This window comes from Caretta caretta, chromosome 8 (assembly GCF_965140235.1).
Source record: "Caretta caretta isolate rCarCar2 chromosome 8, rCarCar1.hap1, whole genome shotgun sequence".
Classification (NCBI taxonomy): Eukaryota; Metazoa; Chordata; order Testudines; family Cheloniidae; genus Caretta; species Caretta caretta.
This window is the reverse complement of record NC_134213.1, coordinates 23,597,243-23,623,429: the sequence shown is the minus strand read 5'-3', so window position 1 is coordinate 23,623,429 and position 26,187 is coordinate 23,597,243. Positions and strand designations below refer to the sequence as shown.

At 44.5% G+C, this 26,187-nt stretch overlaps 1 protein-coding gene across 3 annotated transcripts in view; it reads left to right on the top strand.

The window, feature by feature from the left end:
- Nucleotides 1-935: 935 nt before the first annotated feature.
- CCNJL (cyclin J like) overlaps nt 936-26,187 on the top strand; it is a 47,607-nt gene continuing 22,355 nt past the window's right edge. Inside the window, exons 1-3 of one of the 3 annotated variants that reach the window (XM_048861791.2) lie at nt 936-1,157; nt 1,912-2,021; nt 15,385-15,595. In XM_048861791.2, coding sequence (XP_048717748.2) covers nt 1,944-2,021; nt 15,385-15,595 — 289 coding nt within the window. In that variant the 5' untranslated portion in view covers nt 936-1,157; nt 1,912-1,943. Of the gene's footprint in view, nt 1,158-1,908; nt 2,022-13,601; nt 13,885-15,384; nt 15,596-26,187 lie in introns of those variants that run through there. The other 2 variants (XM_048861790.2, XM_048861792.2) reach the window with 2 other exon arrangements.

Genomic DNA, 26,187 nt, shown 5'->3' with positions numbered 1-26,187 from the left:
CCTAATGGGCCACGTGGGGTTGCCCACCACTGACCTAAGGAGTACTATCTGTACTGTGTATCTATACTGAAAATTATGTTCTTAAGGCAGGTAACCAGGAGGTGACATGTCATAGACAGGTTCCTTTCAAGCAGGGGGTAACAGATGCTTATCTCCCTGACTGGTTATGTGTGTATGGGGCATCATATGTCTCACAGTGGATGCCTACTTGCATACTCAGCTTTCATGGGGGGGAGGGAGGAAAGTTTCTAGCCTTCACACATCCCAAAAAAAGCACCAAAACATGAGCCCTAAAGTCTCAAAAACCAGAAGGCAAATAAAGATCCCAACATTTATTATATTATAAAAATGTCATGATTTTAAAGCCGACTTCATAATGGGGAGAGGGGCTAACCCTGGCTTCTGAATGGTTGTGGCTGGCAAAAGAGTGGTATGGCGGAAGCTTGCCCTGCTGCTGACTTTACTCCCCAGACTGTGTGATTATATGCAAATGTTTGCGAATATGCACATTAGCTCATCGCATGATTTGCATAAGACATTCACACCCACCCACCCAGGCCAGGGGCTTGGTGACCCTGGTGCAGCGAGCACTGCTGCAAGCACGTGGGCAGCCAGCTGCTGAGCCCCAGCAGCACGCGCCGCCTTCCCGGGGGACACCCTCTCCCCGGGGCGCCCGCCGCCCGAGCCAAGCCACGCCTCACCTGCCGCTTCCCACAGCCTCACCGCGCAGGGGGCAGGAAACTACAGTCCCCAGAGTCCTTCGGGGCGGAGGCATGGCGCCTGCGCGGTGCGCGGCCGGTGTTGTAATCCCCCGCGAGCGCTGCTGCGCTCCCGTAGAGTGTCGGCAGCAGCAGTGACCTGCTGCGGGGACTGGGTGCAAGAGAACAACGGGGGAGGCTGGAGGGGTTGGGCGCTATAAAAGGGGGGGGGAGGCAGCGTCTCTTTCCCCTGCGTGGTGCACCCTGGGGACGTGGAGGGTGTGCATCCATCTCCCGTCTTTCCCTCCGACTCCTAGCGCCAAGGGCTGCCGGGGTCTGCTCTCCCCCCTCTTGGCTGCAGTATTGGCCCTGCTGCTGTAGCAGCACCCGCAGGATGTTGGAGTAGGACAAAGGCTGCTGATCAGAGTGAGGGAGGCAAAGAGGAGGCAGCCGGCGAAGGTAACGCAAGTTGCATTTTTCAGGGTCCTGAGGTTGTGTAGCGTAGTTAATTAAAAGAGAAAAAAGAAATCTGCAGGCTGGAATGGCACATTCGCAGGGTCTTAGAAACCCCAGTGTGACTGCGTTACACAACCAGCTGGGGAAGGGCTAGATCCAATTGATGTAAAGTTAATTACAGGGCGCTTCTTGCCCTGATTTCATCAGGTGGGAAGAAGTCCCCCAGGATTTCTCTCGCTGGGACTCATTCCTCCCGTCCTCTCTCTCTCCTCCCGTCCCAATTTAAAAAACAAAAAAACTTTTACCTGGGAAAGGCAATTAGAAGGAAGAATAAAGGGTGTCTGAGGGTAAAGGCACCACTAATTTGTTTTATGGGAAGGAAGCAACAGTGTAAGAAACACTTCTGGTATTGGAGAAGCTCTCTGAAATTTGAAGTGATCCCGAGGACAATGCTGCTCCGAGATGTTTTGGAGCAAAACCCCTTGAAAGGCTTTGGCAATGTCCTACAACTGGCAAAACCTACAGGTCACAATCTGATCAGAAGTTTGGTGGCCTTATGATGACTCTGAATAACTTGTATTTTTGTCTCTTTGAAACAAGCTGATCCGTGATTGTTTTCAAGTGGTTTATTTCTAGAGAGTGTTGTCAATCTGATGGCAAGCAACTAACACTAAAACAGCTACGAAAAACTGATGGCACTGGATTGGTTTGTAGAAGCTGCTTGATTGATTTATTTGGTTTGTTTCCTTTCCAGCAGAGTTACTAAATCCCACTCTTCCACACCTTTGGATGGGAAGAATGAGGATGGAAGAGCAGTGGTGGAAAGGGGAGCTGGCAGCAGACATTCATCAGACTCTGAGAATGAAGGTTGGACTTTAATTCCCTTCTCTCCCCTTCCCCTGTTCATTTTCGATTCAGCAAAAATGCTTTGGCACCCCTCAAGCATTATAAGGAAAACAAATGTTAAAGCTCTAAATTGTCAAGTAACTGTCTTCACCAATTGAGTTAATCAAAGAAGAAGCTACACTTAACCCTCTCTGTCCTATAAAAATGCTTTAATCATAATTTAGAGTCTGCAAAAACCTGTTTACAGGCTAAAAATATCTGCCTGTTTTGGTTCAGCAGTTTTAATTCAGGCAAGCTGGTGATGAGACAATGTGTTTAAATAAAAAGGGGATACTATTGCTGTGCTGCATCCAATCAAAAGATCTTGAGGTCTGAAGAAGTAACTCTGTTTTCAAACAAATACAGGTTGAGAGGCGGTTTTACTGCAGACACTTGTTTCTTGGCAGACTGCAGAGGAGTTGAGATAGTACAAATGCTGGCTGTAATTGTCTGCTTTGATAAAGCTAGTACTGCATCTACGTGTGCTCCTAAAGAAAAAAATCTTTGATATTAAAATACCTAAATGAGCAATATTTGGGCAGTATTTGAAGGGATTTATTGCTGTGCTTTGTCTTGTCCTCTTAATTTAAAAAAACTTGCTTTGAGCTGCTAGAAATAATAGCATTGTCTATTTTAATGCATCCGATGAAAGCTTATGCTCAAATAAATTGGTTAGTCTCTAAGGTGCCACTAGTACTCCTTTTCTTATTGTCTATTTAGATGTTGCATTTCCTTAAGTACTCTTCAAACATTCAAGAATTGCTAAATGCATTTAGCTGGGTAACATGAAAGAGAGATCACAGCAAAGATTAACTATCTGCACTTTACTCCCTTTCAAGTTACCCTTAACAAAATTAACACTTTGGATATTCTACTACTTTTGTCTCTCCAGCAGGCATTCAACAATAAATTACATCAGGTGACTTAATCATTATCAGGTCTTGGCAAGTGGGTTGTTTGTTCTCATGCAGTCACCGTTGAGGGACAGGTCCTTCTGATTCTGAAATGGAGTGGGGGGATAATTGATGCAAGTAAATCTAGATCTACAGCTGTTTCTTTTCATGCAGAAGAAAACACTGAACTTGTTTATGAAGTTACTTAAAACTAATTTTTACTGAAACCTACACTATTTGGCTTGTCAATTTCTTCTGAGGCTTGCATAATTTCTTAGCCATATTTTACCTCTTGTATATGTGGCTTAGAATTTGTCTTTAGCAAGTGCATACTATGTCCCCAAAGTAGGCTGAAGTTACATTAGACTATCCTAGAGTGCTAACATCTTTTCTTTGTTCATGTGTACCTATAGATGCCAATTGCTATGACAGGAATAGGCCTGGTTGTTTGAATTTGCAGGTGAAGCTGAAAAGGGGGGAAAATGGGCTTGTACTTTTCTTTTGCTACTTCCTTCATAAGGAAGGCCTGATCTGAACTGTGCGTCTTTGTGTTCTTGCATTAGAAGTTTAGGTCTTGCCTAGTTTGGAAGATTCTGGTTAAAGAATGAAATGATATTTAAGAGCTCAGAATCTGAGTGTATTGAGAAAGAAAAGGACTGTCACGGTGTACAGTTTGAGTCTTTTTGTTAATGCCTTTAACATTTTGGAAAAACGAATCCTTGAAACAAATGAGAGAGTAAAAGAGACCGTCCTTCAGTTAACCAGCAAGATAAGAGTTGATATTAAAGTGGAAAAAATACCCGTAAACCCCTCCCCCCAAAACCCTTCAGGCTTTCTTTATACATAATAAAGAAGCAAAAAAGAGGATGCAAACCCAAGCTTTCTTTTTTAAATTGCAAATTTCCCTTAAAGAGAAATCTAAATGCTGGATTTGTAAACCCTGCAGTATTGAGGATTTGATGCCACCTGCTCATGCTTTTGAGGTGGGAGTTTGGAAGGAATCCTTCCTTTTTTAAAAAATAAATAAATAAAAAACAAAAAAACAAAACAAACATACATAAAAGTAATTTGACTTAGCATGTTTCTAGTCAAATAGAAGAAGCACATCTGATTTTGTTCTGGAAGAATACAATGTATTTAACTAATTAGCTTTCAGTGATGGGAAAATCTGCAAAAGCAGCACAGAACAAAAAAAGCATAAATATTGTTCTGCTTTTTTATGACAAGATTGCTGAGAGTCCTACTGGTATATTATGGTGCTGTGCTGTAGAAAATGGTAAAACAGATGGTGGTGCCCACAAAACAAAGCCCCTTTTTTTTTTTTTCCCCCCTCGATCTCTGAGTGATTTTTCTAAACACTTTCAGTTCTGTGGTCTGGCACAGCATGTTAATCTGGTCATGGATGGGGTGTAGGGGGAGGGAAGAACACACCAACAGATTAGTCTTGGTCTAAGCAGGTGAGTCTGAAACAGAAACAAACTATAGTAAAGGTTAAGGAGGACTTGTGGCACCTTAGAGACTAATAAATTTATTTGAGCATAAGCTTTCGTGAGCTACAGCTCACTTCATCGGATGCATGTAGTGGAGAGTAAAGGTTGTATTTGGCACTGGAGAAAAATACACTTTATGTAGCCCATGACTTGCAGTGCAAATTTCTTGACAGATTATCCCCCCTTCAGAAGAACGTACTTAAAGTTTGTATTTAATGCGGAGAAGACATTTCCCATCTAGTAACATAAGGATTTCTGAAGGAAAGTTTCTGAAAATGTTTAACTTTCTTTAAAACAAGACATGTGGAGATCATTTTAATATTAAACCTAACTGAGCCTTCCTTTGGAGGGTATAAAATCACAAAAACCTGTAAGGGTGGTGGCATAATATATCTGTGTCCATACTTTACATAGTGTGCAAAAACCTGAAATTACTGTACTCTGAGGATAATCAGGGACTCTGAGAGCTGGTGTTACTGCATGAAAGACTCCAGTCCATGCTGTGTGTTCATTAGTTGTATGTAATGAATGAATGTGGTGCGCTTGAGGGCAGGCACCTGATGTACATAGCACACCTGAAGTCTTCTAGTGTAAATTGGGTTTAAAGGTGCTGGGAGGTTTTTTGCTGTAGAGATTGAGTGCTCATAAGGCAGAGGAAATAAATCCCTTGAGTTGGCATTCTAAGTTGGCTGGCTGGTCAGCAAGCAGTGTTGTGGTTGCTATGGAGGTAGCTTCTGCTAGGCTACACAGGGTTTGGTCTTGCAAGGGCTCGAGGGTTCTGGCCAGATCCAGAACACTTGTAAGCACATGACTAGTCTCAATGAAGTCAAAGTACAATACAAGTTTAATGGCTTCTCTGGTTGGGTGGGAACACTTAAGCCTTGCAGGATTGTGCCATGGAGGACTGCTTGAGGAGCTGGAAGGGCACTGGTGGAGTAGAAGGCAGAGCCTGCCCTGCAGTCTTCAGTGTTCTCTTCTACCCTGTTCATCAGCAGTACTATGCCAGGTGGGTTGAGTATATGTGCTGGTGCCCATGATGACCTTTCAGTAGCCTAGAGCCTGTGTAGTAGTGGTCAGTGGTGCAAGGACATCATGCTAGCAGGCTGACTTGCATTTTATTCATTCAGCTTTCAAGAGGTTTTTGGGACCTACCAAATGGATAGAATGTCACAGAAATTGGCCTTCTGATGCTTCCGTTCGATGTAAAAGTGTACCTCTGCTTTAGCAGGAATAAGTACTCTAGAAAGCTTATGCCCAAATAAGTTTTAGTCTCTAAGGTGCCACAAGTACTCCTTCTTTTTTCTAGAAAGAGAGAGAGTTTAAATAGCAAGTCAGCATTTTTCCTTGCACACAAGGGCTAAAAAGAGGAAAAAAATCTATTTAGGACATGGTCTGAGCTTGTTTTGGAAACAGAGTACTGAATTGTCCCCCAACCCCCAGCGTTTGTGGTTATGTTGGCTTTCTTCCTTCCAGGATATGCACGTTTCCTACAATTTAAAAGTACTCAGTAGATCTGCTTGTATTTCCTCCTTTATTCACCTCTTACATAGCTTCTCAAAGCAATGTGAGTAAGAGCAGGGCTGAATTTCACAAAGCCCATTGAGTGTGCAAGCTTTAAGAGTTTATATTGTAACTTAATCCTTCAAAGGCCGCCTTAATTGCTTTGCGAATGAGTGGTCTGTGGGCTTTCCAGCCAGGTGGATAGTTGAACAGAGCTGATGCCTTCTGCTGAAAACAAACAGTTATGTGACTTTACATTTTTACAGTGTCTGGGGGATAGATATTTCCTCTAGGTAAAAGTTACTCCCCCAGATAACCCTGATAGTAATAAAACAAGTACTACAAGCAACAGGTTTATGGTCACCATTCTTCAGTAAAAACATACCCACCCCCACCTTTCGCCCAATGAATAGGGGGGAATGTTTCCCTGTGTTCTTTACACACATTCTCTGGAACTCTGAAACACTTGGCTTCCCTGGTCTATTAATTAAGCAAGATCGTACTAAAAATGAGGCCACAGTAATTCATCATTTCAATTCTGTATCCTCTTAAATCCACTATTATACTTTTTACCCCTTACCTAATGTTATTTGATAGGTGCTTTTCAATAACTTACAGGTGCTTGGCACAGATAATTGAATTCAGCGTTATACAAACATCACAACTGAGTAAATCAGGCAACTGTTTGTTTGTTGTTTTTTGTTTTTTTTTTTGTCCAAAGGGGTAGCTGACACTAGGACATTGCAAAAGGCTGTGTAACTTTTCCAGATCTTGAAAGCAAAATCTAGAGGAGGATTTCTGGGATCCAGCATGTCTGAGACACAATTTATCTTTCCTGTTCATCTTGATGAACAGAAAAAATGTTAACGTTTGCTTTTAACTTGCTCTTCTAGTTTAATTCAGTTGTAAAATGAAAGTAGGCATCACCAGCAGTGAGCAACTCATTGCGTTAGGGCCTCTAAAGGGATTGTCAGCCCAGCAACAAAAATGTAATCTGTCCACTTTAAAAACTCCAGCTTTTGAAACTTGTAACAATAGCATTACTGGTTTCTAGCTTTAGTTTGTTTATAGTATAGATGGCACCATATGTATGGAACTGAAAAGAACAGGTGTTCTAATAAAGTGCATGGTTATTCATAATCTTTTCTTTCTTCTTTCCTCAAAGTTGGAATCTCAGTTTTCACACTCCTTTCTCTGATCCTGCCTCAGATTAGCTGCTGAGCATTTGAATAATTTAAATTGAGTAAGGAGAATTTAATGAAACACTCTCTAAAATGCCAAAGCGAAACACATGAAGTAGTGGATTTTTAAACATAGTAGCAATTAAACTGTCTTTTGAAATTAGAATGTTTGGTAATATTGTGATTACACATGCCTGCTGTGGAGTGCATTCAAGCAGAAATACATCCTCTTACATAAGAACAGTGTGTTTATCTTCCTGTCTGTCTTCTTTAGTAGGCTGCAAACAGATTAAATTTTTGAATGTCTGAGCAGTGAAGTGTGCAGTTTTATCTGTGTATATTGAAAGGCATTGTCAGTGGGCAGAAATCTGGCAGTCCAGTACAAATATGAAGTGAAAAATACGATACACATGGTCAGAGGTAGCTTCCCCTCTGGATGAACGGGACAACATTATGAAGGTTTGGCTCTTCTCTGAAAGCAAGTACGTGACCTGGCAACTTGTTACCGAAGAGGAGGCAGTGTGATCTTTCTAGTAGATGAAGCACTGGATTAGGACTCATTAAACCTAGACTCTGTTCCCAGCTCTGACACTTGCTGCTAGGTGACCTTGGGCAAGACGCGTCCCTTGTTGTGCCCCAATTTCCCTGTTTGTAAAACGGGGATGATGGTACTGTGACCACCTTTTTAAAGCACTCTAAGGTCTGCTGATGAAAAGAGCTATCTAAGAGCCAAGGTGGTTTTCAGATCCTTTATTTTCTGACTTTGATTTACTCGTGTTAGCTTTATTGGCTTGGCCATGCTATAGCATACTAGGTGAATTACTACGAAGTTTTAATTAAATTTTGGAAAGAAGTCATCTTCAGGCTCTTTTCCCCACAGGCCTGTGTGAGTCTTCTAAACGACTCCCCGTTAGAAAAAAAAACCTTTATCTGCAAGTCTGATGTGGAGTTGAGAGCCGTAATTAATTTGTAATGAAAGAGGTGCTGGGGCTCAAGCAATTTTTTTTTTTACATTCAGAGCTGATGCATCAACCAGAGATGCCGGGGCTCAACCCTGGCTAGCCCTGGCACAAATTAAGCCCTGGTTTAGAGACATAAACATGGAACATCACTCTTCCAGTGATGCCATTTGAAGTCAGTAGACAAGAACCACGTGTTTGCATGAGTAAAGATTATTTAATGTAAATAGAGTTTGTCGTCTTTTTAAAACCGGTAGGTGCATGCAGTAATATTTGTCATCCCTTACTGGATAGGGAAGTTCTGGTGTACTCCACTTAGAACAAGTTGTGTACTCTTCAAAAGGAGGTCTCGGCCATCTCTTTCAATTGTAGGAGAGTGTTGGTGCTGCATAGAATCCTATTTTTTTATATAATATATAGTTTTGATGACATTTGGGTGGCATACTTCACCAATTGGCAAGGGTAGTTCGTTGAACAATAGCTTGCACACAACCTTATCCATTGTTAGACTCTGTTGAAGGAGGGAGAAACTTGGCCCGTATACTTCTCAAAAAGAGCCCTGGGATCTTAAATTTCAAGAGAGCTGCATTTTGACATCCTGTTTAAAGGATAGCACTAATAGTTTAGTGTCCCTTCCAGTCCTGTGCTTAAGTGAGGGCAGTGGGGATGAACCCAGGTCTGTTATGAGACTCTAACCCCACAGTCTTCTAGAACTTTGCTTAGTTAGAAATGGCGGGGGGGGGGAATACTAATAAAACTTACTTGCTTAATGGAACTGGAGGACTCATTTAAGCTTTTAAGTTATATTAATAATGTTTCTCTGCCACTTAGGCCCTATCTATTCTATAACAAATAGGTGACATAGTTATAATAAGGCTAAAAGTTGACGTGTAGAGCGTATCTAATTGTAGCCCCATAACAAGGTTAAAACCCTGGACTGTCTCCCTAACATAGTTAGAACCCATCTACACTACAGCTTTGAACTGATAGAGCAGTAGTGTAGCTGGAGTCTGATGCAGACTTGGGGTGGTGTGTGGGTGTGTTTGTTTTTTTTTTTGGTGGACTTTCATGCACATTCCTGTCCTCTGACGAAACACATCCTGCTAGTTTAGTGGTGGGCAACCTGCAGCACACGTGCTGCACACAGCCCATCAGGGTAATATGCTGGCAGGCCATGAGACAGTTTGTTTACATTGACTGTCCTCAGCCATAGCCCCCTGCAGCTCCCAGTGGCTGCGGTTCGCCATTCCCGGCCAATGGGAGCTGCAGGAAGCAGTGTAGGCAGCAGGGATGTGCTGGCTGCTGCTTCCCGCAGCTCCCATTGGCCGGGAATGGCGAACCGCAGCCACTGGGAGCTGCAGGGGGCTATGGCTGAGGACAGTCAATGTAAACAAACTGTCTCATGGCCTGCCAGCATATTACCTTGATGGGCCGCATGTGGCTCACGAGCCACAGGTTGCCCATTGCTGTGCTGGTTCCTTCTGAAGTGTCATTGACATGTCAGTTCTCTCTACCTCTTCCTGTTGGGGAGGTGGTTTGCATAATCTCTGCATTGTGACCAGCAAAATCCAAAAGCCTCAACTGTAACCCACTAACAAGCTTTCATAAACATAGTATCTGACTCTTAACCTTAATGACCGGTTCACTAAACTACTGCCAACTGTCTAATCGTAGAAACGCTTACCAGAATACTTCTGTAGATGTTTTTGTAAACTTAAAGGCACAACACTGCAGTTTGTGCAGAAGCTGAAGTTAGTTTCAGTAGGAAACAGCATGCCATCAATTGCAGAGTCCCCTCTTGAGTTTCATGGCCCTTTGTAACTAAGCATTCAGACTTCACTTAGTGTTGAAATACTGGCCAAAAATGGAAAGTTAGTTTGGAAGACAGGTAGTTTAGGTTAAATTTAAGGAACATGTGTCTCCTCCTTAAAAAGAACAGAAACTAAAGATCCCTAACTCCTCTTTGTGCTATTCTCCAAACGCTTCCTGACAAGAGGATTGTTTGTTTAAATAGTGTCAGTTGCAAAGGAGTTAACTTTTCACCCCTGACTTTTCATGCTAATGCTCTATGCAGAAATTGAATTCAAGGAGAGAAAATGAGAACCTCTCCCCCAGCTAAGTAAGATAGAAAACAGGAAAAAGTTGAATTGTTGTGAGTGTGAACTTTTAAGGTAACCTTATCTAGGATTTTTTTCCTTATCTGTAAAGTATAGGCCAGGGTGGCCAACCTGAGCCTGAGAAGGAGCCAGAATTTACCAATGAACATTGCCAAAGAGCCACAGTAATATGTCAGCAGCCCCGCATCCGCTACCCCCCTCCAGCTCCTACCGCCTCCCACCCACTGACAGCCCCACCAATCAGCATGTCCCCCTCCCTCCCCACGCCTCTCGCCTGCTGCAGTCAGCTCTTTTGCAGTGCGCAGGAGGCTCTGGTGGGGAGGAGCGAGGGCATCGTGGGCTCGGGGGAAGGGCTGGAGTGGTGGCAGGACCTGGAGCAGAGCAGGAGCAATGAGCACCCCCACAGCACATTGGAAAGTTGGCATCTGTAGCTCCAGCCTCGGAGACAGTGCCTATGCAAGGAGCTGCATGTTAACCTCTGAAGAGCCATCTGCAGCTCCAGAGCCACAGGTTGGCCACCCCTGCAATAGGCATTTCTGCTGTTGCTTAATTGGCAATAACCTTACCTTATTTCTTATGACACAGAGATTCTTGTTATAAGAAATCCGAGGATCCAGTGCAATAGGGTATTTACTGAGACATACTGTGCAAAGGAAAAGCCAGCATACAGAGAACTTTAAAAAAAAACAAACAAACAAAAAAAAATTTGTTGGTTAGTGCTGACTCCCTGATTTGAATAAACTGTGGGAATTTTTATTATTGGTTTTCAGACCTGGCTGTGGCCCTAATGTAGATTTAGGCAACTTTCCACTGGATTAAATAGCATCCTTCAAATATAGCTGTAGTTTGTTTCACAATTACATTTTAGAAACATAGTATTGAAACAGTCATCTTTCAAGTATTGGTTTTCTTAATCTGACTGTCATCAGCAAATGGTGAGAGAGAGATGCTATCCTTGGATTAACTTCTGCCTGTCACAAAACAATAGAGGGATCCCAAGAATACTACTGTAAACTTTGTCCTCGCTAAAACTATTTTGTATATGTGTAAAATAATATATGCATATGTTAATGATCAGTCCCTGTTGCTATCTAAATTGCCTGCTTTGGCAGTTACACTGATTTAACTCTGTAAAACAGCAAATTCTGGTATGAGAGCAAGCATCCCAGGTTGTTGGTACATTTGTTGAGAAATGATAGCCAGGAGTATTTCTAGGAAATATTTTGTCAATTTATTTAAAAAAAAAACAAAACAAAACACAAGCTCGGCTGATGAATTCCATTTTGTTTACTTGAGCAGTGGTTTACTACCGCAACCATCACATAATTCACTAAATTTTCTGCTTGTTTTGAGTCAGTTGCTGGATATTTCATGAATACCTGTAGTATTTGAAGAAAGGTAGAAGAGGAGCATGGCAAAGGAATTAAACATTGGAATTCTCTATCTTGGCATTTGGTATGTGGGGAAAGTCTAAGAAGCATATACCTCAACTGGAATAAATCCCTCACTGTTTATCTGGCTTTTTATTGACTACAAATCCAGATGCTCCTTCTCTTGAAGAGGGAAAATCTGCTCTTATTCTGTTAATGTTGTCACAACTGACCAAACTGTATGGTGCCAGTTCACCATAGAAATGCATTTTGATGCCGTTGTTATATAGATTTCTTCACAATGAAATAAATTTTAATAAGCATGTGGCTAACACTGGTGCAAAGTGAGTCAATGTTACCCCCTTACTATTAAATTTGACATGGTTCCAGAGCTCTGGAGACAAACCTCCCACTGTATTTCTCATTTTATTAACAACTCAGGCACAAGCTCCTTTATTTCTGCAATCAGTTCTGAAGTGCCTTAGTCCAGACAAGTTTGAGTTCCATCCTTAGAGCTGTGATAGGCAAGACTTCACCTGACTCCTACTTAACTAAGGGCTGGCCTCCACTGGGAACATATATCGGCATAGCTACGTCTCTCAGGGGTGTGAAAAAGCAGCTTTGCCTGCTGCTGTGAACTGTGTGGTGCGTGCTGTACATGGTGGGGGGGTTTTCCTGAGACTAGGAATTCTGTGGCGCTTGAGGTGCATTTACAAGTACTGTTTGATTTCTTGACTGCTGGTGGGCATTCTCTAATTTGTGAGCTAATGAAGCTACTTTGAGTCTCCAAAAACAGAACGTTAAAGTTTAGTGCACAAAATCAAAGTGCAGACAATGTCATGCAAATTTCTAACACAATTTAACATGAGTGAAACCTTTTAAAATTACTATTGAAAAGGAAATAAACACGTCCTTTTTGTTTTCACAAGTGGATGTTAGTCCAGTGTAGCCTGCTGTGGCTGAGAAAACCATAGATTGGTGTATGTGAAGCTGAGGTTTGCCTTGCTTTTTCCCCCCAACGTGGAGTGGTAGGGGTAAGGATGCAGTTCATAATGCCAAGTGATATGTGGGGGAGCAGTGACCATGTAGTTCTCCAGTGACTGCAAAGGCTGAGTCTGATGTTTGGCCCTGTAGATCAACAAAGGTCTGCAGTGTTTTGGGTTTGCTGCCTGAAAAAAGCTGCTATTATCCTGGTGCATTTCCCTCTCTTTGTTCTGCTGGGACTCCTAGGCCTTTTGCCCGACCTTTTGTTTTGTATTGCATTTTTTTTTTTTCATGTTTTCGGTCAGATTGTCCCTACGTGCTCTGATGCAGCACTGGCTTGAAAGATCTCTCAGAAAATTCCTAGCTTGTCTTCTCTCTCCTTCTCATCAGGTCAGGTGTGAAGGGTGCATCCCTTAAGCTCACCATGCCAGAAGTTGCTAATAAAAATAGACATACCGTTGGATTTACAGTCACATCGGGAAGGGAAAAGTTTCAAAACTCCCTTCCCTTACTCCCATAAAAAATTTTAATTAGAGGTGCTTATTAACACTTCAGCTTTGGAGCACCTTGGGATAGCACTAGTCTTGTACTCCTGGTGAGTACAGCCTGGTGGGGGAGACTTTCTGTTGTATGAAGCTATAAAATTTGGCCCCCAATTCCGTGGTTAGGAGTATAGGGCAATGGCAATGAATATTGGCAGCCTAAGTGTGGTGACTTTAGCTGAGATCTCACTCCTAAGGGTTACAAAGGCACAGAGCCCAGTTCTTACTGGCCTCGCAAGGTCACCTGGGCCTGCCTGCTGCTAGCCTGTTGGCTGTGATGATGCCAGCCATACTCCTCGCAGAGTGGCATGGGTGTCCCATTGCGGAGGACGAAATAAGGCTGTCATCCCTAGAAACCTGCAGGAGAGGATTGCAGAGTATCTACATGAAAGATTTTTTTCATCAAGCTCTCTCAGCAGGATAAAAAGGGTGTCCCTGTTCACATAAACAAGCATATGCCAACTCTACCTCTGTTGTACCCGTACCTCTTCTCATATGAGCAAAACAATGAAAAGTCAATACCTATGTCTCATGAACTTGGGGCTGGGCACTATCTTTGGGTTTGAACATTGTAAGGAAAAATGTATACACACATTTACGTGAGATTCCTTCCTCTTCAAGCTTGTCTGTGTTCACCTGGCAGGACTGGCTAGACTGTGGTGGAGTCTCGAACAGGTCCTGGCTTGTGGCATGGCTGGAACCCTCAGACGCATCTTCTTCCTTCTCCTCATTGTTCACAGCAGAGGTCTTTGTCTCAGGCTCCTTGGAGGGATCTATGGTCTGTGGGGTGCTGGTGAGGTCTTCACCAGGTATGGCATGCAGCCTGTTGTAAAAGCAGCAGGTCTGTGGCTCAGCACCAGTTCTATAGTGGAGAATGGGGCATTGTGGGAAGGAAGCTGCTGAAGGACTGTTTGGACTGACACGTGTCACACAGTGTCTGCAGTTGCTCTGTATCAACCTGAGTAGGTTACCCATGGTTCCAAACCATTTAGGGAGGTGGTTTGACTGTCACTGTAATGGGGCATTTACATCAGCTGGAGATTAATTTGCGTATAGACGCATGCACAAATAGGCCAAAATAGGTCATCTTGTGTTGACCTAACTTTGTAGTGTAGATCAGCCATTACTTATGCAGCGAAGACCTATTCTAAGGCCTTGTCTACACTGGAAATTTTTACTAGTTGTGATTGCATATTGTGGTACTTCCTAAGAGTGTGTCATGGACCAGGATCCCATTATGGTAGGCGCTATACAAACACAGAACAAAGAGTCCCTGCCCCAAAGAGCTTACCGTCTAAGTATAGTCCCCTATGTCAACATTTCCATTTTAGTTTGGCTCTTAAACACCTTCTTAAGTGACCTAAACTGAAAACAGGCCCTTCTATACTAGAATAAGAGCATTTACTGAATTTTCCAGTGTAGTAGACAAAGCGTGATAGAGGCAGTTGTCACTATTGTGGTATGTGTTTGGTTTCTAAGGATCTATGCACTTGTGCAGGGATCGGCAACCTTTGGCACATAGCCCATCAGGGAAAGCCACTGGCGTGCCGGGACGGTTTGTTTACCTGCCACGTCCGTAGGTTCGGCTGATTGCAGCTCCCACTGGCCGCGGTTCACTGCTCCAGGCCAATGGGGGCTGCAGGAAGCGGCATGGGCCAAGGGATGTGCTGGCTGCTGTTTCCCACAGCCCCCATGGAAATGGAAATAAACTGCTTTCTTTCTACTCAATGGCCTTTTTGTAGGGTACCACTACTCTGCAATATTTGGGTTTTAAACACAATACAATAATGCTTTTTTAATTTTGTAGAACAAGGAAGGAGTTTTGTTTTATAAAGGACCTAGCAAAGTGTAGGTGTTCTGTATGGAATGTGTGTGCATAAGAAATAAAATGAACCCCTGTGCCTTAAGAAATTATAGTACAGAACCTGACTTTGTCAGGTCAAATTTTGCACCAATGTCCCTTTTCAGTTATTCCTCATGATCATTTTTGTTTCTGAGTCTGGATAGTGTTGGAGCTCTCTTTATGGAAAGCAATAACTGGTTATTGCTGGGTTAAACCAGAATTTACCGTGCAAAATCAAGTACCTTAAGCCTCCTAAGGAAAATGAATGAATGACTCAAACACATTAGAAGTTAACTGACTTTCAAAACATGTTAGCACTAACACAGCTCTGCGTTCTGAGTAAATCTTATTGCTGTGGTTGCTAAGCACTTACCATCGTAGGTGGCGGGTATTGGTTTGGGCATTCTGGTTGTTGAAACAAATACTCACTTTAATACCTCTCTCCCCTCCTGTTGTGTCCTTGTAGGAACTGAAACTGCCTGTCTATAAGGCCCATTCACCACAGATTGGGATGCGCCGCTACTTTACTGACCTCTTGACTGTCCTCAGTAGCCGCTGCAATCTCTGCCCTACAGCACGGCACCTTGCTGTCTACTTACTGGACCTCTTTATGGATCACTACGATATTGCTGTCAAGCAACTGTATGTCATTTCGATTGCCTGCCTTCTCCTAGCAAGTAAGTTCACTGCTGCCTAGTAACATGCTTGTTTTTTTCTGATCAAGCAGATGGTTGCTTTTGTTTTATGTAACGCACAAGCTGCTATTCTCCATTCAACAGGGGATAATTTTAATGTAAGATATAACTTCTCCCGAAATTCATCAATTTGGGCCTGAAATTATGCCACGCTTGGCTTCCACTGAGACCAAAGAGAGCTGGGATCATTCAGTACATTGGAGAATAGGACCTCCTAATGTCTGAGCTGAAGGCAGTTACCAAAGCACACTGTGGCAGCTGTATGTGCTTGCCAATATACCTCTGAACCAACATTATGTGTTTTTAAAGTAGCTTTGTTTAGTAACCGAACTAAAGAACAAGTTGAATTGTTAAACTCTTGCATTTCAGGGAAGTTTTTAAGAAGTGATCTTAAAGAAAGGGATTTTTAACTTGGCAAAGAAGTTCAGGGTTCCCAGCCAATAGCTCTACATAAACCCTAAACTCTTGTACCATTGGAGAACTTTTGCTCACAGTGATGTCTTCATAGATCCATTGATGTAGACTTGAGTGAGAACCTGGCTAGAAAATTTATAAGCACAGAATATGTACTAAAATGTTACACAGCAACTGGTGTCCATTTGATTAACGTGACACTGTCCTACTTGTTCAAGATGCTTGGTCTGTCTTGAAAATGAACCCGTGACAAAGAACTATTTGTTCAGCCCCATCTCTGCGCTCAAGGCTATGCAAATGGTGGATGGCACTGATGTAGCCACAAGGATCCTACTTATGGTCTCTCCTGAAATGGATTGTGCTAGGATAATTTTACCATACAAAGGACACTTAAGGCCTCATAACACTATGGTGGAACAGACAACAGATTTTGGTATATGTTTCTAAATCTAGAGAGGTGTTGCCCCTTTTTCCTAGCTCTGAAAAAGGTGGAGATTGTTGTATCATTTTAGAAATATAGAGGAGCTGGGATGTAGCTCAGTGGTAGAGCACATGCTTTGCATGTATGAGGCCCTGGGTTCAATCCCCAGCGTCTCCAAGTTCTTTGGGGGGAGGGATAGCATTGGTCTGCTAAACCCAGGGTTGTGAGTTCAATCCCTGAGGGGGCCATTTGGAATCTGGGGCAAAAATTGGGGGTTGATCCTGCTTTGAGCAGGGGGTTGGACTAGATGACCTCCTGAGGTCCCTTCCAACCCTGGTATTCTGTGGTTCTATGGGTATGTCTACACTACGAAATTAGGTTGAATTTGTAGAAAGCGGTTTTATACAGTTGATTGTGTGTGTCCCCCCAAAGTGCTCTAAGTGCATGTAGTCAGCGGAGTGTGTCCACAGTACCGATGCAACCGTCGACTTCCGGAGCATTGCACTGTGGGTGGCTATCCCACAGTTCCCGCAGTCTCCACCACCCATTTGAATTCTGGGTAGAAATCCCAGTGCCTGATGGGGCTAAAACATTGTCGCAGGTGGTTCTGGGTACATATCGTCAGGCCCCCGTTCCTTCCTCCCTCCCTCCCTCCTTCCCTCCGTAAAAGCAAGGGCAGACAATCATTTTGCGCCTTTTTTCTTGAGTTACCTGTGCAAATGCCATACCACAGCAAGCACAGAGCCTGCTCAGCTAACCGTCACCATATGTCTCCTGGGTGCTGGCAGACGTGGTATTGCATTGCTACACAGCAGCAGTTAATTGCCTTTTGGCAGCAGACAGTGCAGTATGACTGGTAGCTGTCATCAACATAGTCCTGGGCGCTCTTTTAATCGGGCGCCTGGGCAAACGTGGGAGTGACTCAGCCAGGTCATTTCCCTTGTTTTGTCTCGTAGCGATTCAGTCCTACCGGCAGTGCGCTGTCTTTTAACCTCCAGCCAGCAGAAGATGACGGCTAGTCGTCATACTGCACAGTCTTCTGCCGAGCACACAGGAGATGATGATGGCTAGCGGTCGTACTGCACAGTCTGCTGCCAGCAAGATGCATAAAGATAGATGAAGTGGCTCAAAACAAGAAATAGACCAGATTTATTTTGTATTCTTTTTCTCCTCCCCTCTGTGAAATCAATGGCCTGCTAAACCCGGTTTTGAGTTCTATCCTTGAGGTTTTGAATTCTATCCTTGAGGGGACCATTTCTCACAAACCACCCCCTTTGTTGATTTTAATTCCCTGTAAGCCATGTCGTCAGTCGCCCCTCCCTCCGTCAGGGCAACGGCAGACAATCGTTCCTCGCCTCTTTTCTGTGCAGACACCATACCACGGCAAGCATGGAGCCCACTCAGATCACTTTGGCAATTAGGAGCACATTAAACACCATGCGCATTATCCAGCAGTATATGCAGCACCAGAACCTGGCAAAGTGAGACCGGGCGAGTAGGTGACGTCAGCGCGGTCACGTGAGTGATGAGGACATGGACACAGACTTCTCTCAAAGCATGGGCCCTGGCAATGTGGGCATCATGGTGCTAATGGGGCAGGTTCATGCGGTGGAACGCCGATTCTGGGCTCGGGAAACAAGCACAGACTGGTGGGACCGCATAGTATTGCAGGTCTGGGATGATTCCCAGTGGTTGCGAAACTTTCGCATGCGTAAGGGCACTTTGATGGAACTTTGTGACTTGCTTTCCCCTGCCCTGAGGTGCAAGAATACCAAGATGAGAGTAGCCCTCACAGTTCCGAAGCAAGTGGCAATAGCCCTGTGGACGCTTGCAACGCCAGACAGCTACCGGTCAGTTGGGAATCAATTTGGAGTGGGCAAATCTACTGTGGGGGCTGCTGTGATGCAAGTAGCCAACGCATTCAAAGATCTGCTGATACCAAGGGTAGTGACCCTGGGAAACGTGCAGGTCATAGTGGATGGCTTTGCTGCAATGGGATTCCCTAACTGTGGTGGGGCCATAGACGGAACCCATATCCCTATCTTGACACCGGAGCACCAAGCCGGCGAATACATAAACCACAAGAGGTACTTTCCAATAGTGCTGCAAGCACTGGTGGATCACAAGGGACGTTTCACCAACATCAACGTGGGATGGCCGGGAAAGGTACATGACGCTCGCATCTTCAGGAACTCTGGTCTGTTTCAAAAGCTGCAAGAAGGGACTTTCTTCCCAGACAAGAAAATAACTGTTTGGGACGTTGAAATGCCTATAGTTATCCTTGGGGACCCAGCCTGGCTCATGAAGCCATACACAGACAGCCTGGACAGTAGTCAGCAGCTGTTCAACTACAGGCTGAGCAAGTGCAGAATGGTGGTAGAATGTGCATTTGGACGTTTAAAGGCGCGCTGGTGCAGTTTACTGACTCGGTTAGACCTCAGCAAAACCAATATTCCCATTGTTATTACTGCTTGCTGTGCGCTCCACAATATCTGTGAGAGTAAGGGGGAGACGTTTATGGCGGAGTGGGAGGTTGAGACAAATCGCCTGGCTGCTGGTTTTGCACAGCCAGACACCAGGGAGGTTAGAAGAGCACAGGAGGGTGCGGTGCTCATCAGAGAAGCTTTGAAAACCAGTTTCATGACTGGCCAGGCTATGGTGTGAAAGTTCTGTTTGTTTCTCCTTGATGAAACCCCCCGCCCATTGGTTCACTCTACTTCCCTGTAAGCTAACCACCCTCCCCTCCTCCCTTCGATCACCGCTTGCAGAGACAATAAAGTCATTGCTTCACATTCATGCATTCTTTATTAATTCATCACACAAATAGGGGGATAACTGCGAAGGTAGCCCAGGAAGGGTGGTGGAGGAGAGAAGCACCAGGAGGGGTGGTGGAGGAGGGAAGGACAAGGCTACACAGCACTTTAAAATTTTAAAACTTTAAAACTTCTTGAATGCCAGCCTTCTGTTGCTTGGGCAATCCTCTGGGGTGGAGTGGCTGGAGGCCCCCCCACCGCATTCTTGGGCGTCTGGGTGAGGAGGCTATGGAACTTGGCGAGGAGGGCGGTTGGTTACACAGGGGCTGTAGCGGCAGTCTGTGCTCCTGCTGCCTTTCCTGCAGCTCAACCATACGCTGGAGCATATTGGTTTGATTCTCCAGCAGCCTCAGCATGGAATCCTGCCTCCTCTCATCACGCTGCCGCCACCTTTCTGCTTCAGCCCTCTCTTCAGCCCGCCACCTCTCCACCTGATCATATTGTGCTTTCCTGCACTCTGACGTTGTCTGCCTCCACGCATTTGTCTGTGCTATGTCAGTGTGGGAGGACAGCATGAGCTTGGAGAACATTTCATCATGAGTGTGGGTTTGGTTTTTTTTTTTTTCACCTTCTAATCTTCACTAGCCTCTGGGAAGGAGAAGATCTTGTGATCATTGAAACACATACAGCTGGTGGAGGAAAAAAAAAAAAGGCAGTGGTATTTAAAAAGAGACATTTTCTAGAACAATGGCTACACTCTTTCACGGTAAACCTTGCTGTTAACATTACATACACAGCACGTGTTTTCGTTCCAAGGTCGCATTTTGCCTCCCCCCACCGCGTGGCTAGTTCCTCACCTCCTCCTTCCCCCCCCCCCCCCCCCCCATGGCTAACAGCAGGGAACATTTCTGTTCAGCCACAGGCAAACAGCCCAGCAGGAATGGGCACCTCTGAATGCTCCCTTAAGAAAAGCACCCTATTTCAACCAGGTGACCACGAATGATATAACTCTCCTGAGGATAACACAGGGAGATAAAGAACGGATGTTGTTTCAATGCCAGTAAACATACACTGCAATGCTTCGTTCCACAACGATTCCCGAGTACGTGCTACTGGCCTGGTGTGGTAAAGTGTCCTACCATGGTGGGTGGAATAAGGCTGCCCTCCCCAGAAACCTTTTGCAAAGGCTTTGGGAGTACATCCAGGAGAGCTGCAAATGCCAGGGCAAATTAATCATTAAACATGCTTGCTTTTAAACCATGTATAGTATTTTAAAAGGTACACTCACCAGAGGTCCCTTCTCCACCTGGCGGGTCCGGGAGGCAGCCTTGGGTGGGTTTGGGGAGAACTGCCTCCAGGTCCAGGGTGAGAAACGGTTCCTGGCTGTCGGGAAAACCGGTTTCTCCGCTTGCTTGCTGTGAGCTATCTACAACTTCATCATCATCATCTTCCTCATCCCCAAAACCTGCTTCTGTGTTGCCTCCATCTCCATAGGAGTCAAACAACATAGCTGGGGTAGTGGTGACTGAACCCCCTAAAATGGCATGCAGCTCATCATAGAAGTGGCATGTTTGGGGCTCTGACCCGGAGCGGCCATTTGCCTCTCTGGTTTTCTGGTAGGCTTGCCTCAGCTCCTTAAGTTTCACACAGTACTGCTTCGGGTCCCTGTTATGGCGTCTGTCCTTCATGCCCTGGGAGATTTTGACAAATGTTTTGGCATTTCAAAAACTGGAACGGAGTTCTGATAGCACAGATTCCTCTCCCCATACAGTGATCAGATCCCATACCTCCCGTTCGGTCCATGCTGGAGCTCTTTTGCGATTCTGGGACTCCATCAGCTGGCTGTATTTCAAGGAATCCCTGTTGAGGTTACAGGGACAAACCATCCCGATGTGTCGAAAGAATAGTAAATATGGCAAGTGACCAGCTTGGCTTAACTGTGAAATCCTAGCGGATCTTAAACATAAAAAAGAAGCTTACAAGAAGTGGAAGGTTGGACATATGACCAGGGAAGAGTATAAAAATATTGCTCAGGCATGTAGGAATGAAATCAGGAGGGCCAAATCGCACCTGGAGCTGCAGCTAGCGAGAGATGTCAAGAGTAACAAGAAGGGTTTCTTCAGGTATGTTGGCAACAAGAAGAAAGCCAAGGAAAGTGTGGGCCCCTTAATGAATGAGGGAGGCAACCTAGTGACAGAGGATGTGGAAAAAGCTAATGTACTCAATGCTTTTTTTGCCTCTGTCTTCACTAACAAGGTCAGCTCCCAGACTGCTGCTCTGGGCAACACAACATGGGGAATAGATGGCCAGCCCTCTGTGGAGAAAGAGGTGGTTAGGGACTATTTAGAAAAGCTGGACGTGCACAAGTCCATGGGGCCGGACGAGTTGCATCCGAGAGTGCTAAAGGAATTGGCGGCTGTGATTGCAGAGCCATTGGCCATTATCTTTGAAAACTCGTGGCGAACGGGGGAAGTCCCGGATGACTGGAAAAAGGCTAATGTAGTGCCAATCTTTAAAAAAGGGAAGAAGGAGGATCCTGGGAACTAAAGGCCAGTCAGCCTCACTTCAGTCCCCGGAAAAATCATGGAGCAGATCCTCAAAGAATCAATCCTGAAGCGCTTACATGAGAGGAAAGTGATCAGGAACAGTCAGCATGGATTCACCAAGGAAAGGTCATGCCTGACTAATCTAATCGCCTTCTATGATGAGATTACTGGTTCTGTGGATGAAGGGAAAGCAGTGGATGTATTGTTTCTTGACTTTAGCAAAGCTTTTGACACGGTCTCCCACAGTATTCTTGTCAGCAAGTTAAAGAAGTATGGGCTGGATGAATGCACTATAAGGTGGGTAGAAAGTTGGCTAGATTGTCGGGCTCAACGGGTAGTGATCAATGGCTCCATGTCTAGTTGGCAGCCGGTGTCAAGTGGAGTGCCCCAGGGGTCGGTCCTGGGGCCGGTTTTGTTCAGTATCTTCATAAATGATCTGGAGGATGGTGTGGATTGCACTCTCAGCAAATTTGTGGATGATACTAAACTGGGAGGAGTGGTAGATTCCCTGGAGGGCAGGGATAGGATACAGAGGGACCTAGACAGATTGGAGGATTGGGCCAAAAGAAATCTGATGAGGTTCAATAAGGATAAGTGCAGGGTCCTGCACTTAGGACGGAAGAACCCAATGCACAGCTACAGACTAGGGACCGAATGGCTAGGCAGCAGTTCTGTGGAAAAGGACCTAGGGGTGACAGTGGACGAGAAGCTGGATATGAGTCAGCAGTGTGCCCTTGTTGCCAAGAAGGCCAATGGCATTTTGGGATGTATAAGTAGGGGCATAGCGAGCAGATCGACGGACGTGATCGTCCCCCTCTATTCGACATTGGTGAGGCCTCATCTGGAGTACTGTGTCCAGTTTTGGGCCCCACGCTACAAGAAGGACGTGGATAAATGGAGAGAGTCCAGCGAAGGGCAACAAAAATGATTAGGGGTCTGGAACACATGACTTCTGAGGAGAGGCTGAGGGAAGTGGGATTGTTTAGTCTGCAGAAGAGACGAGAAGAACGAGGGGGGATTTGATAGCTGCTTTCAGCTACCTGAGAGGTGGTTCCAGAGAGGATGGTTCTAGACTATTCTCAGTGGTAGAAGAGGACAGGAGAAGGAGTAATGGTCTCAAGTTGCAGTGGGGGAGGTTTAGGTTGGATATTAGGAAAAACTTTTTCACTAAGAGGATGATGAAACACTGGAACGCATTACCTAGGGAGGTGATAGAATCTCCTTCCTTAGAAGTTTTTAAGGTCAGGCTTGACAAAGCCCTGGCTGGGATGATTTAATTGGGGATTGGCCCTGCTTTGAGCAGGGGGTTGGACTAGATGACCTCCTGAGGTCCCTTCCAACCCTGATATTCTATGATCATGGTCACCTCTGCTGATGAGCTCTGGCCAGCGTGGCAAGCTGCAGGTGACCATGCAAACAGGAAATTGAAATTCAAAAGTTTGCGGGCCTTTTCCTGTCTACTTAGCCAGTGCATCTGAGTTGAGAGTGCTGTCCAGAGTGGTCACAATAGAGCACTCTGGAATAGCTCCCGGAGGCCAGTACTGTCTAATTGCATCCACAGAACCCCAAATTCGACCTGGCAAGGCTGATTTAAGCGCTAATCTACTTGTCAGAGGTGGATTAAGGAAATCGATTTTAAGAGCCCTTTAAGTCGAAAAAAGGGCTTCATCGTGTGGACGGGTGCAGGTTTACATCGATTTAACGCTGCTAAATTTGACCTAAACTCCTAGTGTAGACCAGGACTATGATTGGTGAATGATCTCTTAGTTGCTGACTTACCTTACAGTAAAAGATAATTAAAACTGGAATGGAGAAGAAACCAAATAATTGCATTGGCTAAAATTAGTTCAGTCTTTTCTTTGAGCCTGGTATTTTGGTCCAGTCTAACTTTTTTGAAACAAAATACCAGATTTAAATATCCCTGAACACTTATGCAAGCTCAGGATTGAACTTCACAACTTGCAGCTCATGTTTTAAAATTTCCAGTACTGCATAACTTCATTACATTACAAGAGGAGCTTGCGACTGCTGAAGTAATGCCAATTCAAAGTACTTTTCCAGGTCTCTTTAATGTAAGAGAATATAGTAGTTGTCCTTCTGTTTATGATGGATGAAGGAGGTCTCAAAGCTTTCAGACTTCTCTGCCCTCCCCACCCCACCCCTCTCTTTTTTTTTTTGTCTAGCCTGCAAGAGTGTGTTTAAGCTATCATTTCAATAGTTCTTCAATCAGATTTAAGGAAAGGATTTTACACCTTTAACTTCAGTGACTACCATTATGGAGACAGAATGAAGGGATTTGACATACACTTCGAGTGAAGGGATGAGTACTGTGACTACTAACATTGTATACCTTGCAAGGATCGCTACCTCATTTCCTCCTCCAGTCAGGAAAGATTAGTCTTTATAGACCTCCAACTTCTAGGGTTAAAAACAAGCAGAGAAACTTTTCAGGCTGCCCTTTATATAAAGAAACAAAAAAGTCCCCTAACTGGGCGGAGGAGGAAATCTTTTGCAGGTCACCTCAGGTGTAGTAAGGCAAAAGGGAACTTGCAAGCTTCCTTATGACAGCAGTAGAGGAAAATATTTTGCAACTTCTCTGAGCATTGTAAGGAGGGAGTAACTTTTAAGATGTGTGGTAACCTAAATATAAGTAAGGACTTTTTTTTCTAAATAGAATAGTTTTATATTGGTACAGGTAAAGCAGTCCATGTTGGCTTAGGCACTGAACCAACAGGGCCTGTGCTCAGGGGCCTGGCCAATTGCCCCCCACCCCCAAATCCACTCCGCCCAGTGCTCCTGCTGGGGAGTGGGGTCAGGGTGTGGGGGCTTGCCCTGCTCTGCCCCCCCCCCCCACACACACACACCTGGTGCTCCAACAAGGGAGCGGGCATGGGGTCTTGCCAGAGCGCTGGGCGGAGTGGAGTGGGGCAAGCCCCCTACATCCCAACCCTGCTCCCCAGCTGGAGCGCAGGGTGACCACAGGCAGAAGGGGTGGGAAGGCGCAGTAACATCCTAATCTGCCTCTGGAAAGTAGTACAAACCTTCCCTGGCCCCCGCCCCTTCCCAGTGTCAGCATGGTTGCACCATAATAGCTTATTCCTGTGCATCACCTTTATAATTGTTTCTACACCACAAGTTTTACCAAAATAGTTAGAGTAGAACAAAATCTGCATGTAGATGAGCCTTAAATGACTGAAGTCTTAAGTTTGCATACAAGGAGAAATATACCCATATAATTATACTGGCATAACTCCATCTGGATATTCTGTTCTTCTAGAATAAGTGGGTTGTTTTTTTTCTGGTTTATATTGTATCATTGTCAAAGTAGCACCAGCTAAACCAGGAAAAGGGTACTCTTATTCCTCAATGAGTGTCCATATGGGGAGATATGCCTGTAAACTTTCCTCTTAGACAAGCCCTGAGAAGCATCAGCTTGAGAGAGTTCTCTCAAGAAACTTTGATCTACTGAACCACCCTGTAAGTGTGGTTTCTCTGAATATCTGTATAGGTACATCTATAGGTACAAGCTTCTTCTACCACTGTAGCAAGGAGGAAAGAAAACTGCCACGCTTGCAGAAACAAGCCAAGGGAACAGTCTTTATTATAACTTCCTACAGAGCATTTCTGTAAGAAGCTGTATAGCTTTTCCACAGAGAATCTTTTAAAAACAATGAAGATAATTTTTCAGTCCATGTGGCAAAACATTTGTTGTGGTAGTTTCAAAACAAGAGAGTATAAATTACTACATGAAGCAAAGAGAATTAATCCGAAACCTGTGGAAAGTAGAGCTGATAAAGTTTTATTCATTTGAAATGTGGTTTCTGATTGGGTTTTTGTTTTGATTTTTTCATCAAAATGGACATTCTGTGGGAAGTGTCTAGTTTTGACTAAGTTCTTAGGCTGACATAAACAGAAACCCAGAAGGGGTACTGTTGTTGATTTAAAAACCTGAACGTTTTTGATATTTTTTTTCTTTCACATTTTGTGAAGAAATTAAAAAAAAAAAAAATTCCCTACCAGCTTTAGTAAAAAGCACTTTGTGGTGCTGTGATGCTCTGTAGCTCAAAAGTACACCCCCCCCCCCCCCATGTTCATCTTTATAAAATGATTGTGTGGTATCCAATGCAGAGTTTGTCATGTTGGGTGTCTTCGGAAGGCTCAGGATGCATTGAGCAGCTTACCTTCCAGAGGCTCTGTGTGAACAGCCCAGGAGTGGGGGTTCTCACAGCAGAGCAGGGTAAGGCTGGCTCCCAGAGTCAAGGATTGGAGTGGCCTAGCAGATCACTGGTCTAGATAACACCAGAGGGGAATGTCACCGGTGCATTTTTTTTTAAAAAAACTGAAGACCATGTACACTTGCCTACATCTTTGTGTTTATTGGCAGGTAAAGTAACTTACTAGTTACAAAATGTTTGACAAATGGGAAGGATCTTGCAGTTC